The sequence below is a fragment of the Scyliorhinus torazame genome, chromosome 3 (assembly GCF_047496885.1).
Source record: "Scyliorhinus torazame isolate Kashiwa2021f chromosome 3, sScyTor2.1, whole genome shotgun sequence".
NCBI lineage: Eukaryota > Metazoa > Chordata > Chondrichthyes > Carcharhiniformes > Scyliorhinidae > Scyliorhinus > Scyliorhinus torazame.
The window spans coordinates 186,719,192-186,734,674 of NC_092709.1; the positions used below are offsets into that span (position 1 = coordinate 186,719,192).

A 15,483-nucleotide genomic window follows, 5' to 3' on the forward strand; every position below is an offset into this window, starting at 1 on the left:
AGATGGCAACCTCAAACTAGTGGAATGCCACAGAGATCTGTACTGGGGCAATAGTTATTTACAATCTATATTAATGACTTGGATGAGGAAAGTGAATGCACTATTGCCAAGTTTGTGGAAGATACAAAAATAAGTGGGAAGGCAAGTGCTGAGGGTGACACAGAGTCTACAGAGGGATATAGACAGGTTAGGTGAGTGGGTAAAAACTTGGCAGATGAATATAATGTAAGAAAATGCGAAGTTATGCATTTTGTTTGGAAGAATAAAGGAGCTGAATCTTCTTTAAATGGAGAAAGACTGCAGAAAACTGCAGCACGGATGGATTTGGGGGTTCGCATGCATAAATCACAAGCACAAAAAGCTAGCCTGCAAATTTAGCAGGAAATTGGGAAGGCAATTGGATGTTGACATTTATTTCAAAGGAAATGGAGTATACAAATAGGGAAGTCTTGCTAAAACTATACAAGGGCCTGGAATACTGTGAACAGTTTTGGTCCCTTTATCTAAGGAAAGATATACTGGCATTGGAGGCAGTCCAGAGATTTACTAGGTTGATCCTGGGTATGGAGGGATTTTCTTATGAGGAGAGGTTAAATAGGTTGGGCCTGTACTCATTGGAGTTTAGAAGAATGAGAGACATTCTCAGGGGCTTGACAGGGCTGATGCCAAGAGGATGTTTCCTCTTGTGGGGTAGCTTATGAATAGAGGGCATAATCACAGAGCAAGGGGTTGTCCATTTAAGACAGAAATGAGGAGGAATTTCTTGTCCAAGGGTAGAAAATCTGTGGAATTCTGTACCGCAAACAGTCGTAGAGGCTGGGTCATGTTCAAGGCTGTGGGAGATAGATTTTTAATCAGTATGGGAATAAAAGTGTTATGGATGTCAGGCAGGAAAGTGAAGTTGAGGATTATATCGGATCAGCCATGATCTCATTGAATGGTGGAGCAGACTTGATAGTCTGGCGTACTTCTGCTCCTATGTCTTATGGTCTTAAAGAGAATGTTTTTACTTGCGGGAAGGAACATAACCAAAGGTTATAAATAGAAGATTGTCACCAAGAAATCCAATAGGAACTACAGAAGAAACGTATTTATGAAAAGAGTGGTGAGAATGTTGAACTCCCTTATCTCTGGGAAATGCTTGAAGTGAATAGTGTAGGTGCATCTTAAAGGGGAGGCTATACAAACATATGAAAGAAAAGTAACTAGAAGGTGATAAGAAGGCTTGAGTGAAGCATAAACACTGGCATGAACTGTGTGGGCCAAATGGCCTGTTTTTGAACTCCAGATCCTGTGTATTCCCATGTATATATTTTGTGCGAAAATTTTAAACACAGAATGAGGACAATTTTTTAACGTTGCATGGGACTGTATAAACTACAATGTATCAAACATAACACACTACAGAATGCAGAATCACAGACATAGGACAGAATTTTCCAATCGAGCACTAAGTCCCATGGTGGAGGCAACAACAGATTGTGTTTCGCAGCAGGAAACCACACCATACCTTCCGGCCCGGACCTCATTAATTATTCACATTAGGGTTTAGCGCTATATTCTGTGACAGGGCAGGGATGGTGGCAGGAGTACTGCCATAATGAAGAGGTGCCTAACATCACTGGCCCACCGTTCAAGAAAGAAGATGGATCTCTAAGAATATCCTGAGGCTGGAAGATGGATTTCTCGATGACACTGAATCTGGAAGATTCACCTGATAGATAATCTCGACCTTCTGTGTTGTGTTCCAGTATCCGGGGTCACTGGCGGCCTCCGTCCCCAACTCCAGAGGTAGCCCCAGTCATTGTTCAGATAAGTCCCAACTTCTGCATGCTATGATTTTCCAGCTGTGTTCTGGACCAGCATGTTTTCCCTCTGACGTTGCGCATGACCTGTCAAATGTGCAAGATTCCCGTCAGGCCTTCAACTGCATCCCATTAGCGAGATGCAAATAAGTTTCACACCAGCCTCCAGTGAATTTCCTGATCTGCCATGGCAGGGACCAGTGAAAAATTCCGCAGGGAATTCACATAGGCGTAAAAGTTTTTGGACTCCCGCCAAATTCTCTCCCCTGCTGCCAGCCATTGACACAGGGCTGTGGGAAAATTCTGCCCATAGTTTTAGTTGGTTGAAACAGAAGCTGGCGTGCTCTAATGCCAATTTATACTGAATTGTTAATTAATTAAACCTGGATGCCACATTAGGCCAAAACATATCACCAACTACTGTAATTCTTGTGAATTAAAAAAGTTAGAATTAGTTATCTGGTAAAATGCTTAATTTCCTTACTTCTTGAAGTCAGTGTTAAGATGGTTTATTTATATGGATAAAATCACAGAAATTGTTTTGGCACAATGAATATAGACATTAAGCAGTGTGAAATATTTGCTGAATGGTCACTGACAATAGGATGATTGTATTACATACTCGTGAAATACAGTAAATGGTTTATTTCAAACTGTTCCTTCTGTTGCCATTCGCTGCAAACAAAAATAAAACAAACTTCATCCCATGTTTTTAACCATTTAATATTGAACAAAAAGTGCATAGTAAAAGCCATCTTTCCCCATAACAAATCTTTAACGTTTTTAAAAACCTTGAATAGCACTAATTACAGTACATTAGCAGAAATCAAGGGTCAAGCAATCATTTCATGTAAATCTTTAACATGACTATGACCTTTTGGCATGTTTAAAAATCTATTTAAATAATTTCAGCAATAAAACAGTTCCTCCTGTAACATGTGATAGCAATAACATACAATATTAGTTATATTGCTACAGCGCCCAACTTTTGATTTGGTGCAAGTTTCCCCTTTTCCCGTGCTTGGGCATACAAATCTTACGTGGCTTAGAAAGTGGGTAGTCAGTTCCCCCACTCTTGCTCTTTTCATTATATCTAGTCAAGAGTGGCCTGTCTTCCAATTTTTACCTTCCTAGTGTGATAGCACCTGACCTGCACTTGGTTCCTGGCTCCTACAGCTAAGCAGGAGAAATCAGAAGATATTCTGCGACCTGAATGCACTTTTTCTCTGCTTTATATTTTTTTTAAAAGTACACTTACTACACTATTTGGGTGCAATGATATAGCTACCTTTCACATGGTATCACCTAGTAGTTCCAGGCCAACATAGATTTCCAGGGCGTGCATGGAGGTAGGTGAAAGGGCATCAGTCACAGACCTGAACCACGGAATGCATCAGAGATCAGCAGGACTAGTTGAATTAAGAGCATGTTCCATTAAATTAAAAGTTGCAATAAAAATTAAACCAAAATGAGATATTAGAAACAAAATATGCTAGAGGTACAATGGCGATATCATTCTGTATATTAAATAAAATTAGAGTTTTACTCCTTTGAGTAAAAGGACAGAAACATTTGTCTTATAAATTTATAGGAAATATTAAAATAATTGAGATTTGTTTGATAGCCGTATGCCATTTTAACTAATGGATAATTTTTTTTCTTAAAAGTAAAAAAAAAGAATTATTTCCCCAACACAAACTTAAATTGCACAATTGTGATTTATAAGTCTCTTTGGAACAAGAGAATGACAGACTTCAGATGGAGTTTGTTGTTTGATGAGCAGACCCCGAGAGAAATATCTCTTTTTAAAAAATAATTTAACTGCAAATATTTATGAAAACATGAAGCAATGTTAATTTGATGTGTTCAGTAGGATTCGATAAATTCATGTTACCAAAAAGGTAAATGGTTTGCGCAATGTTTTCTCAAACATCGACAAGATTTTGTTATCCTCATAATTTGGCTTCCATTTCTATATTGGTAAATTAGGAAATACATTTGATTTGTACATTACAATAAATGGAAACCAAGCAAGAAATTGGGAAATTCAAGTAGGAAATCACATCTGTGTTCAAATTCTTCCATTGAAACTATTAGTGTGGATTATAATTTCATATCAGAAAGTATAAATTAATTGCAATTTATTTCTGGATTTCCTTCAACTGATCCTCAACTGAGATGCACATTTCTTCTAGTAAATGTAGCCAAAGTCAGTGAATCCTCACTCACCCCATAAAAATTCATCAGTCACTGCAGCATGGATGATACACTACTCTTCCTTAGGCAAGACATGATTTTTTCCTTTAATGCAGAATCTACACTTTCAATGTAATAAATGGACTTGAACTCCTCAGGTTATGTGGACAAAGTGGCCCATGTATGAACTACCACTACTGGAGGATTTTTAAATGTTGAAGGTACCACTTCATCACATGGATAATAATGATTAGTTTGTAAACCCAGTATTGGCTACGAGATTAACCAAATCGATTGTGGACACAAATTTTCTTCAGAAAGGTTTATACTACAATTTATGCCAATGTATATCCACACATATCTCACCTTTTCTATCTTATTCATATTGTATATAAAATACTGTTACAATGAGAATTTTTCTGAATATGCTGCGCCGTCAAACTGAGGGAAACAATAATGATTTTGCATTTTTCCCTCAAGTATGGCAATGTCATATAAAAGGCACATCAACTGAACACTGGCAATCTTCAACAATTATCAGACACATTAGATTTTCACCAATTTTATCCTATTTCATTAAGGCTCTGTTACATCCCTGGGACATGGTTCCTCTGGTGCCAATCGCCCTTCCGTACATTGCCCAAGTATTCATTAATCCTGTGTGAGTATTTTTACCAGCTGTTCAATCACCAGAAGCATCATAATTGAGCTCATTATGCTTCTTAAGCAACTACAAGGTAGAGACTTGCTTTTCTTCACTCATAAGGTTAGCTTCAATTATATAAACCCCCTCCCTCCCATCAATTACTGCAGTACATACCAAGGATTGAACCTGTGACTTTGCTGATCTGTATGGTGTAGACACAGAGACTATCAGTACTACTGCCTACCAGAGATGGTAGTAATCATAGTGGTCATATTTTAAACTTGAGTACGAAGTAGTTCAATATAAAAAAGTTACAGAAAATAGGGGAGAACTATATTAAAGTAAGGCATTCATATAACACATGAATGAAATGAAAGCCACCATAGTCCCAGAGGTCCATAGGCTGCTCTCACCGAGAACACTGACTGGAGGCGATTTAACCGGGGGATCACCACACCTCAGGAAAGGGGCAAGGTTGAAAAGGCAGGGTCTTCATGATTAACCTCAGCCGGTACTGAACATAGAACATACAGTGCAGGAGGCCATTCGGCCCATCGAGTCTGCACCAACCCACTTAAGCCCTCACTTCCACCCAATCCCCATAACCCAATAACCCCATCTAACCAGCCCTCACTTCCACCCAATCCCCATAACCCAATAACCCCATCTAACCAGCCCTCACTTCCACCCAATCCCCATAACCCAATAACCCCATCTAACCATTTTTGGACACTAAGGCAATTTAGGATGGCCAAACCACCTAACATGCACGTCTTTGGACTGTGGGAGGAAACCGGAGCACCCGGAGGAAACCCACGCAGGCCCGGAGAGAACGTGCAGACCCCGCACAGACAGTGACCCAGCAGGGGATCAAACCTGGGACCCTGGCGCTGTGAAGCCACAACGCTATTCATTGTGCTACCGTGCTGAACCCATGCTGTTGGCGTCACTCCGCAGCACAAACCAGCCGTACAGCCAACCGAACTAACCGACCCCTCAATGTAACACATAGTTTAACAAACAAGAGGTAGATTTGTACCTCAAGATGAAATTTAATTCAATAAGTTTATTTATTTCTTCTTCCCATCATCTGGTCTTACTAGGCTCCCTGCAGTACATGATCTGGTAGGAATTGATCTGGTAGGAATTTATGAGCAGAACTTTAATTGGTCCCCGATCCTCCCTGCTTCCCCCCCCCTCCCCCCCCCCCCAACCACCTGTGGGGAAACCCTAGTACCTCACAACAATAAGATTTAGATAAAATAAGAATGAGTAGAGTGAGAAACAGCAAACAGGAGTTAAGGGTGTTACCGCTCCATACCACAATATCTTGTTTTCAGAAAGGTACACCCGCACCATGAAAATCAAAAGAAGCATCGTATATATTCACAATTAAGTAAATAATGAACAAAAACATTTTAAAGCCTAACTCCGGCAGTGCTTTCTTCAATGAGAGATTTTTACAAAATAAAACTTTACCCAAAAGATATTGCAATAATCTTTTCATGCAACATAATCAGTGACTACATTCACTTGAATCCGTTCTGTGATCAGTTTACAGGTCTTGGCCAACATGCTAGTGGACAAATCTTATGGTGGTGGAGGTGGAGTAGAGTTTCAATGAGCCATCTCGTCTTCCAGTTGTACATTAGAAATTGGCAGCACGTATAGAACAGTATTGGCACTGGAATTGTACACAAGTATGTAGTGCATCCTAATGCCTGATGAATGTTAATACATAATTAAATGCAGTACATTTGCAATATATATTGGCACCAGGATAAATTATACTGACCTCACAATACCAGAACATTTAAATGAAGCACATTGATAAAATTAAAAAGGTGGCTGGAATGTGCTGCATTGCACAGAAAAACAATAAAACATTTGAAATATAACTGTTACAAAAGGATTGTTGAATAGCCCCTCAAAAAAGGCTGTGGATATAATCAACAGATTCTCCGTTCCTGAGACTAAGTGTTGACACCGGGGCAGGATATGCGGACTTCCACAACAGCAAAACTGGTGCCGGACCTGGGCCAATTCAGCGACTGTTAAGGGACTAGCACCGGCTCCGTGTGGAACACAATCGATTCCAATGAGAAACGGTACCAGATTCGTGATTGACACTCAGGAGGCTAACAAGCTACAGCCGCATATACACATTTCACTTCTCACACACACACACACACACACACACACCACACACCATCCCAGCCAACAACATGGCACTGGTTGCACTGGAACGCACCCAAACGGCTGAAGAGTCGGCTAGGGAGTGGCCTGGAAGAAAACCCATACAACCGGTGGTCGTAAGTTCACAGTGGGCAGTGAGCGGCGTGCACAGCTGCATGGTTGCCTTGCAGGCTACGGCAATGGTCCCATGCCCATCCACCCCGACTCCACAGCCCACCTCCTGGCCACCCCTGCTACTCCCCCCCCTCCCCCAGCACAAGTGTCAGCAAACTATGGCGATGTTGGACACTTTCCGTACCCACTCTCTCTCCCTCAGCAGCCACAGCACCAGTTTCACAATTTTTAGAAAAAACAGTAAACCCCTCGCCATCGGGAATTCGGCCCATTGGAGGCGGCGATTACCAGGTCAGGCCCACTAATGATATGCCAATGGCGTTTACGTGCATTTTGGAACACATTGGTGCCGCTGTCGAGGTGACGGAGAATTGCTATTTGGCATGAAATCAATACTCTCCACGATTTGGGGGTCAGAACCGATTCACCGCCCAATGGAAATTCTCAATTCCAGCGTTGGCCGACAGAGAATCCCGCCCAATGTTTTAATCAGCAATGTTTAACCCAAGAATCCATCCTGTCCCTCCGTCCCCCAAAAATTGGCAGAAACAAAATATAACATTATAACCTTCTTTAGGGCCTGATTTGGTTTGTCCTGCTTGCATTGTGATGGTCCAGTGCCAGGTACAGTTGTGACACCTATTCCACTGTCCCTGCACAATTCAAGGAAACATTTAATCTGTATTGTTCTCACCTGGGTGATATCAGCAATTCTATGGGAACACTCATCTAGATTTTACAGTTGTTTTTGGAAAAGGAAATGTTTTCATTATTTTATATGTATGTTTGATTTTGTAAGTGGCACAATTAACTGTTCAACCGTAATTAACTGTTCAACCGTTAAGTACTATATAGGGAATACTGATCTTCTAAGAAAATATTAGTAAAATATAGAAGTAAACTAAGAGTTTTGAGAATTATTCAGGCCACAAGTCACTGGTTTGGTCATTGGTTTTTTGACTGGCAATTGCAAGATATGCACAGGTCTAATCCACTGGAGGAGCAGGGGGACCTTGCCTTGGATTCTGGAAAAGAAATTGAACTGAATTATTACCAAATTTTTGACAATACTAGTTCATTTCAATACTTTTCAAAGTAGATACCATCAAGAGTTCAAATGGTTTCACAACTACATGAGGAGATAGCAAGACCTCACCACTTGAATAGAATAAACTAAATAACCTATTGGGAACACTCTTTGGGCTGATCTACTGGCTGCATCCCGCTGGAATGCGGGTAGATGCTGGGGAGGCCTTGCAAGATCGAACCAGATCTCGCGAGATGTCGCAATCTGGGTCCCTCCCGCAATGGGCAGGACACAGTCTCGCACAGTTTAGGAATCCACTTTCCTGTGCTTGCGCCAGGTCAAACGGCCACCTGGCATCTATCAGCTTTGCAAATAGGGACCAGGCGGATCAGTATTTGGAGAGGGGGGCGGGGATCGTCCCAACCGATTGGAAGCCAACGGGTGGTCGGCCTCCAGACAGGGTCGCACCCTAACACGGTTGCCACATGGGCACCTTGATGCTGTTGACCTGGCACCCTGGCAGTGCCACCCACACCAAGATCTGGCCCAGGGTTGCCCTGTCCATGTGAGGTGGGACGCAGGTTCACCTTGATGACCCCCTTATAGGCTTGTCGGAGCTCCGCAGTGCAGGAAAATATGCTAAATGCGGCCTCGCAGGTGGCGGGGCGGGGCACAAAAGACGTTAGATAGCGGAGTCATACCCTGTACTTCCAGAGTGAATTATTTTTTCTAACTTATATCGCGCCCTTTATATCTGGCCACTAGAACATTGCAGAAGAAATAAATAGAAAATATTTTCGACAAGTACTCCTTTTGTAAAGTTTAGAATTTTGAAGTAACACCTCTTATTAACAAATTCTTATTAACAAATCTGACTGTAGCTGTAATGAATGAAAGAAACAAAACCAACTTTTAAAAAAAAACTCATTCAGGTTGTGGGCGCCGCTGGGCCAGCATTTACGGCCCATCCCTAATTGCCCTTGAGGTGGCAGTTAAGAGTCAACCACATTGCTGTGGGTCTGGAGTCACAAAAAGGCCAGACCAGGTAAGGATGGAATATTTCCTTCCCTAAAGGACATGAGGGAACTAGATGGGTTTTTACAATAATCGACAATGGTTTCACGGTCATCATTAGACTTTTAATTCCAGATTTTTATTGAATTCAAATTTCACCATCTGCAGTGGCAGGATTCAAACTCAGGTCCCCAGAATGTTACCGTGGGTTTCTGATTTACTAGTCCACTGACAATACCACTACGCCACTGCCTCCCCGGTCATTATAATACTCCAAACAGGAGAGTGGGCAATAGAATAAATTAAAACACATGCTAAAATGTGCCATATTCTTACTGTAGTGACCATCTGAAAACAACACTGGCTGTTTAAATATGCAAAGAAGCATCCTGTGCCTGTAAAATGACTCATCTGACCAAATTTGGGTAAAAGTGGAGCCACAAGTGTTTTTTTGGTCCTACAATGAAGAAATACAAGAGCAGACTTGCTTTATAGGGCTTTTCACAACCACAGATATCACAAAAGCCTTTACAGCCAAGTTTGACATGTACTCACTGTTGTAATGTAAGAAACACAGCAGCCTATTTGCACACAGCAAGATCCACAACAGCAATGTGATAATATTCAGATAATCTGAACATTTTGTGATGTTGATCGACAGATATTGTCCAGAACACTGGGGGTAACTCCCCTACTCTTTTTGGAAGTGTCATGGGGATTTTTAACATCCAACTGAGAGGGAAGATGGGGGTCTCATTTAATATATAATCAGGAAGACAGCACCTCCGACAGTGCAGCTGTCCATCAGTACTGCACTGGAGTGCCAGCCTAAAATTTTGTCCTCAAGTCCTGGAGTGCGACTTGAGCCCACAACTCCAGAGACGCAAATGCTCCTTCCAACCTGCCTGAATGCAGGGCAAGGAGGCTGAAATTCAACAACTGCAAATGGTTAACTGCTCCTGGGAGGTAGAAAGGTGTGCAGGCTAGGTGGAGTTGCGGGGATAGGGCAGGGGAATTGACCCAGGTCTTTTGGAGGGTCGGTGTAGGCTCGATGGGCCGAATTGATTCCTTCTGCACTGTAGGAATTCTATGGCTTCTATGATGACACAAGAGGATCATTATTACGTGGTCCTCTAGCCCAACATTTTAGTTGAGGCATTTGTTGCCACCCCTTGCTTTATGCCTGACATATCTTTCAAAATAAATCTCACTCAACATAGTCATCATGTGCAGGCCATTTGTTTAGTCGGTCAGATTCATCCTGGATACACCAGGAAAATCTGGTGCCATGCATCTGTGAATATAGGCAATTTGAGTGAAAAAGCATATATATGTAAACCAACTTACATTCTGTGGCCCATGTGACTTTCCACCTGTTTGATATCGTCTCAGACTAGCAGGTCTCATCAGGAATAGCACAAGGGCAATGATCATCCAAGCCATCATAATCATAGACAATGTCATTCCACCATCATTGGAAGCACTTGGTCCAGGTACTAGAGACAGACAGAATAAATTTTGTACTAGCAGACATACTAGGGACAATTTTATCTTAATCCATCCATTGTGTGCAACATTGGTTTTACAGCTCACTCAATAATATTGTCTCACCCAATCCTGTGGACCTCCCACCCGATAAGTTAAAATTACTGTTTTTAAAGGAGATAGGAGCAAACAGTTGATATCAAATAGACAATTTCCAGTTCTTTGTTGTTTATTAAAATAATGGAGGCATTCCATATTCAAAAGTTTGCTTAGTTTATCCTTTAGGATCTAGCATGCCAAATATGAAATTTGCAGTTAGCTATGAAGTAAAAATAAAGTTGTCATAGTCCCAGATGACCATTGGCTGCTTTCCCCTTTGAGGGAGAGAGCTTACTGGTGGTGATTTAGGATCACCTCACCTCAGACAAGGGACAAGGTTAAGAAGAGGGGACCCGAGGACAGCACGGTGGTGCAGTGGGTTAGCCTTGCTGCCTCACGGCACCGAGATCCCAGGTTCGATCCCGGCTCTGGGTCACTGTCCGTGTGGAGATTGCACATTATCCCAATGTTTGCGTGGGTTTCGCCCCCACAACCCAAAGATGTGCAGGTTAGGTAGATTGGCCACGCTAAATTGCCCCATAATTGGAAAAAATTAATTGGGTACTCTAAATTTAAAAAAAAAGGGGGGCCTTCATAAATAATCTCAGCTGGTAAGGGAATTGTTGGCCTCGCTCTACATCAAGAAATAGCTGTTCTGCCAACGGAGTCAAACCGGGCCCCAGCATAGTTAGCTAAACACAATACAAGTAAACAGTGAGCAGCAACAATTAGTGTATTTTATACAGATGTGGTGAAACCTGGAAATCCATGTACCAAAATATCTCAAGGATATTTTCCCAAAGGTTAGTGTTTTTTTTGACCTATGAAAAAAACATATTTTCTTGTTTGGAAATATGGAAGAAAACTATTTAAAAGGGGCAACTTCATAAGCTGTGACCTAGGCTCATTCAATGAGCAATTTGAAAAAGAGTAGAACTAGATTAGATGTATTGGGTTAAATTTTTCTTGTAGTCTTTCCTTGAAATTTATGGAAATTTGAATCTGTGTGTTCAAACTTTTTCTTGCATAATAGGCTAGCCATTGAACAACAAACAAAGCCGCCTAGTAAATGGTAATTAGAAAGCTTTCATAGAATACCTCCACAAATTACAAGCGGCCTCAGTGCAGGCCTGGGGTGGGAAGGGGGAATGCGATGTGTCAGGTTTGAAGGTTGAGCGTGGTCACGGGCGTAAAGGGGGGCCGTATGATAGTGAGCGGAGTGTTGGAGGGGACGCTGGTGGTGTTAGTCTACATACATGCGCCTAACTGGGATGATGTGGGGTTTGTAAAGTTGGTTACCGGGGGGGGGGGGGGGGGGGGGGATTCTGGACTTGGATATGTGTAATGGAGCCGATAGGGATGGTAGGGGTGGAGTATGCGCAAATTGTGATTTCGGACCATGTATTGCATTGGCTGGAGGTTAGGCTCAGTTTGGGGCGGGGCAGAGGTTGGATTCAGGACTTTTGACGGATACGGTGTTTCGTGAAAAAGTGAGACTGGCAATTGGGAATTTTAAAAATAAATTTGGAGTAGACAATTCTTTTTTCCCCCCAATTATTGGGCAATTTAGCGTGGCCAACCCACCTAGCCTGCACACCTTTCGGGTTGAGGGTGAAACCCACTCAAATACGGGGAGAATGTGCAAACTCCACACGGACAGTGACCCGGGCCAGGATCAAACCTCAGCGCCGTGAGGCAGCAGTGCTAACCACTGAGCCACCTTGCCGCCCTATTGGGAATTATACGGAACTTAATCAAAACGGGGCGATGTCGGCGGCCACATTTTGGGAAGCACTGAAGGCGGTGGTTTGAGGCGATGTTATTTTGTTTAAGGCTCACGGGATAGGAGGAGGAGTGAGAAGCACAGGCAGCTGTTACACAAGATAGCTGAGGTGGATGGTACATACTTGGGGGGCCCCATGAAGGAGTTATTGGCAGAGAGGAAGAGGCTGCAGGGGCAGTTCGACAGGTTGATGTTGCAAAGCAGTGGGGCAGCTGTGGAGGGCGAGGGGGGTGCAGTATGAATACAAAAAGACGAGCCGTTTGCTGGCCCACCAATTGTGGTCATTTAGGGAAATGTTATAGGTGCGGGCGGAGAAAGGAGAGGTTGTGTCAGAGCCGGAGAAGATAAAGGAGGTGTTCAGGGGGTATTAAGGGAAGTTGTATGAAGCCGAGCCGGGTGGAGAAGCGGGGGATATGGGACGATTCCTGAACGGGTTGGAGTTCTCAGAGTTGGAGGAAGGGAAGAGGCAGGCATTGGAGGAGCTTCTGAGGCTGAGGGAGATGATAGATTGTATCAGGGGAATGCAGTCGGGGAAGTCCCTGGGGCTGGACGGCTTTCCGGAGGAGTTGTGTAAGCTGTTTGCGACAGAGTTGGCCCCTACCTGTTGAGGATGTTCAGTGTTGAATGTAGTTATAACTCGAGCAGAAGGGTGGCCACCGGAGGTTATTGTATCTTATTGGATGTGGAGAAGACCGTTGACCAGGTAGAGTGGTGGTACGTATTCAAACTTCTGGGTAGGTTTGGGTTGGGCCAAAGTTTGTGGCGTAGGTGTGTCTTTTGTACCCAGTTGGAGAGGTTTGGGGCCTTCTCTGGGTATAAGCGGAATGTAGGAAAGAGCGAGGTGTTTCCGGTGAATGCGACGGGGCCAATTTGGGAGCATTACCGTTTAAGGTAGCTAGAGAGAGGTTTAGGTGTTTAGGGATTCAGATGACGCACGAGTGGGCCACGATGCACAGGTGGAATTTGGCAGCGTTAGTGGAGGAGGTTAAGGGGATCTATTTTTAAAAATATTTTTATTCTCCTCCTTTTTCACATTTTCATCCAAATTTAAACCGACCAACAATCAACCAACAATAACAAATACAATGTCAAACCCCTGGTCAACAATTCCCTCCTCCCACCAATCCCCAAACAGCCCCCATTTTTCAATTTTTAAAATAAATTTAGTGTACCCAATTCATTTTTTCCAATTAAGGGGCAATTTAGCGTGGCCAATCCACCTAGCCTGCACATCTTTAGGTTGTGGGGGTGAAACCCACGCAAACACGGGGAGAATGTGCAAACTCCACATGGACAGTGACCCAGAGCCGGGATCGAACCTGGGACCTCGGCGCCGTGAGCAAACATTTTAAATACAAACATCAAAGAAAAGGAATCAGGAATCCACCATCCACCCATATATAGTCATCAACAACATACACAGTCTAAACATCCCAACCGCACCTCCCCCCTAATGTTCAATGTCATGCAATTCTTGAAAGTGCATAATGAACAAAGCCCATGAATTATAGAACTCTTCCATCCTTTCCCTCAACTCAAACTTCACCTTCTTGAGTGTTAAAAACTCCAACAGATCCCCCGCCACGCCAGGGTACAGGGTGGAGAGACTGACCTCCACCCCAACAGGATCCGCCTTCGGGCGATCAGCGAGGTGAAGGCTACAACATCTGGCTCCGTACCCGCTTCTAACCCCAACCGATCTGATACCCCGAATATGGCCTCCAGAGGACCCGGCTCAAGCCTCATGTACCACCTTCGAAATTACCCTGAAAACCTCCCTCCAAAAACATATGAACGTGGTTTGCGGCCCCCCTCCCCCTCACAAACATCCTCTACCCCTCCCCCTCAAAGAGACGGCTCATCCTCGCTTTTGTGAGGTGTGCCCTGTACACCACATTCAGCTGTATGAACCCCAACCTCACGCACAAAGTTGAGGCATTCACCTTCTTCACACCACAACCCCTCCTTCATGCTCTCTCCCAACTCCTCCTCCCACTTTGACTTAATCCCCTCCAGAGGTGCCTTCTCTTCTCCCAGAATCGCCCCATAAATCGCTGACACCACCCCCATCTCCATTTTCCCTTTCGTCAGCACCTCCTCCAACAGTGTGGAGGCCGGCACCACCAGAAAGCTGTTTCTCCTTCTTAGCGAAATCCCGGATCTGCATATACCTAATCATTTCCCCCTGCCCCAACCCATATTTCGCTTCCAGCTTCTCGAGTCCCGCAAACCAGCCCCCCAGAAACAAATCCTTTAGTGCCCCAACTCCCTTCTCCGGAAACTCCAAGCCACTTCCCTGGCTCAAATCTGTGATTCCCCCGAATTGGCACTTCCATTGACCCCACCCCCAACCTAAAGTGCTGGCGCAACTGCCTCCAGACTTTCAACGTCGCCGCTACTACCGGACTCCCCGAGTATTTCCCCGGGGACATCGGGAGTTGTGCAGTTCCCAACGCCCTCAGCCCTGACCCCCTGCAGACTCTCCTCCAGCCTGACCCACTGGGAGACCCCCCTCTAACCCAGCTCCTGTCCTTCTCCGCTTTCACCACCCAGTAATAATATAGTAAATCCACCCCCCCCGGGGATATAAACAAGGTAATCATCTTTTCAACCTCCTGGAAAAATGCCTTTGGCAGAAACAAAAATCATTCATTTAAATTGCCTGAACCCAACCTGCTAGCGACAGAGGGAAGCTATCCCACCTTGTCAGATCTGCTTTCACACCACCCACCAAACTAGTAATGTTGTACCTACGGAGCTCCCCTCAATCTCGTGCCACCTGCACCCCCAGATATCTAAAGTGAGTCCCCGCCCACGGCATGGTAACCCCTCCACCCCAGCCCCCACCTCTGGCCGAGACACCACAAAATATTCACTTTTCTCTAAATTAAGCTTATATCCCGAAAAAGACCCAAATACTCGAAGCAACTCCATCGGTCAAACTTCTTCTCAGCATCCAATGCCACAACCACCTCTGTCTCCCTCCCCTCTGCCGGTGCCATAACCACATTCAGTACCCTACTAATGTTCAAAAAGAGCTACCTCCCCTTCACAAACACTGTCTGATCTCCGCCTATCACCTTCAGGAGGCACTCCTCCAACCTACCCACCAATACCT

The 15,483-nt window shown here is 43.9% G+C and overlaps 1 protein-coding gene across 2 annotated transcripts in view; it reads right to left on the reverse strand.

Annotated features, from left to right (window-relative positions):
* Nucleotides 1-2,512: 2,512 nt before the first annotated feature.
* smim14 (small integral membrane protein 14) overlaps nucleotides 2,513-15,483 on the reverse strand; it is a 70,985-nt gene continuing 58,014 nt past the window's right edge. For both annotated transcript variants that reach the window (XM_072496594.1, XM_072496593.1), the window contains 2 exons: nucleotides 10,346-10,494; nucleotides 2,513-7,982 (listed from right to left, as the gene is read on the reverse strand). In XM_072496594.1, the coding sequence (XP_072352695.1) occupies nucleotides 7,944-7,982; nucleotides 10,346-10,494 (188 nt within the window). In that variant the 3' untranslated portion in view covers nucleotides 2,513-7,943. The remainder of the gene's footprint in view (nucleotides 7,983-10,345; nucleotides 10,495-15,483) is intronic.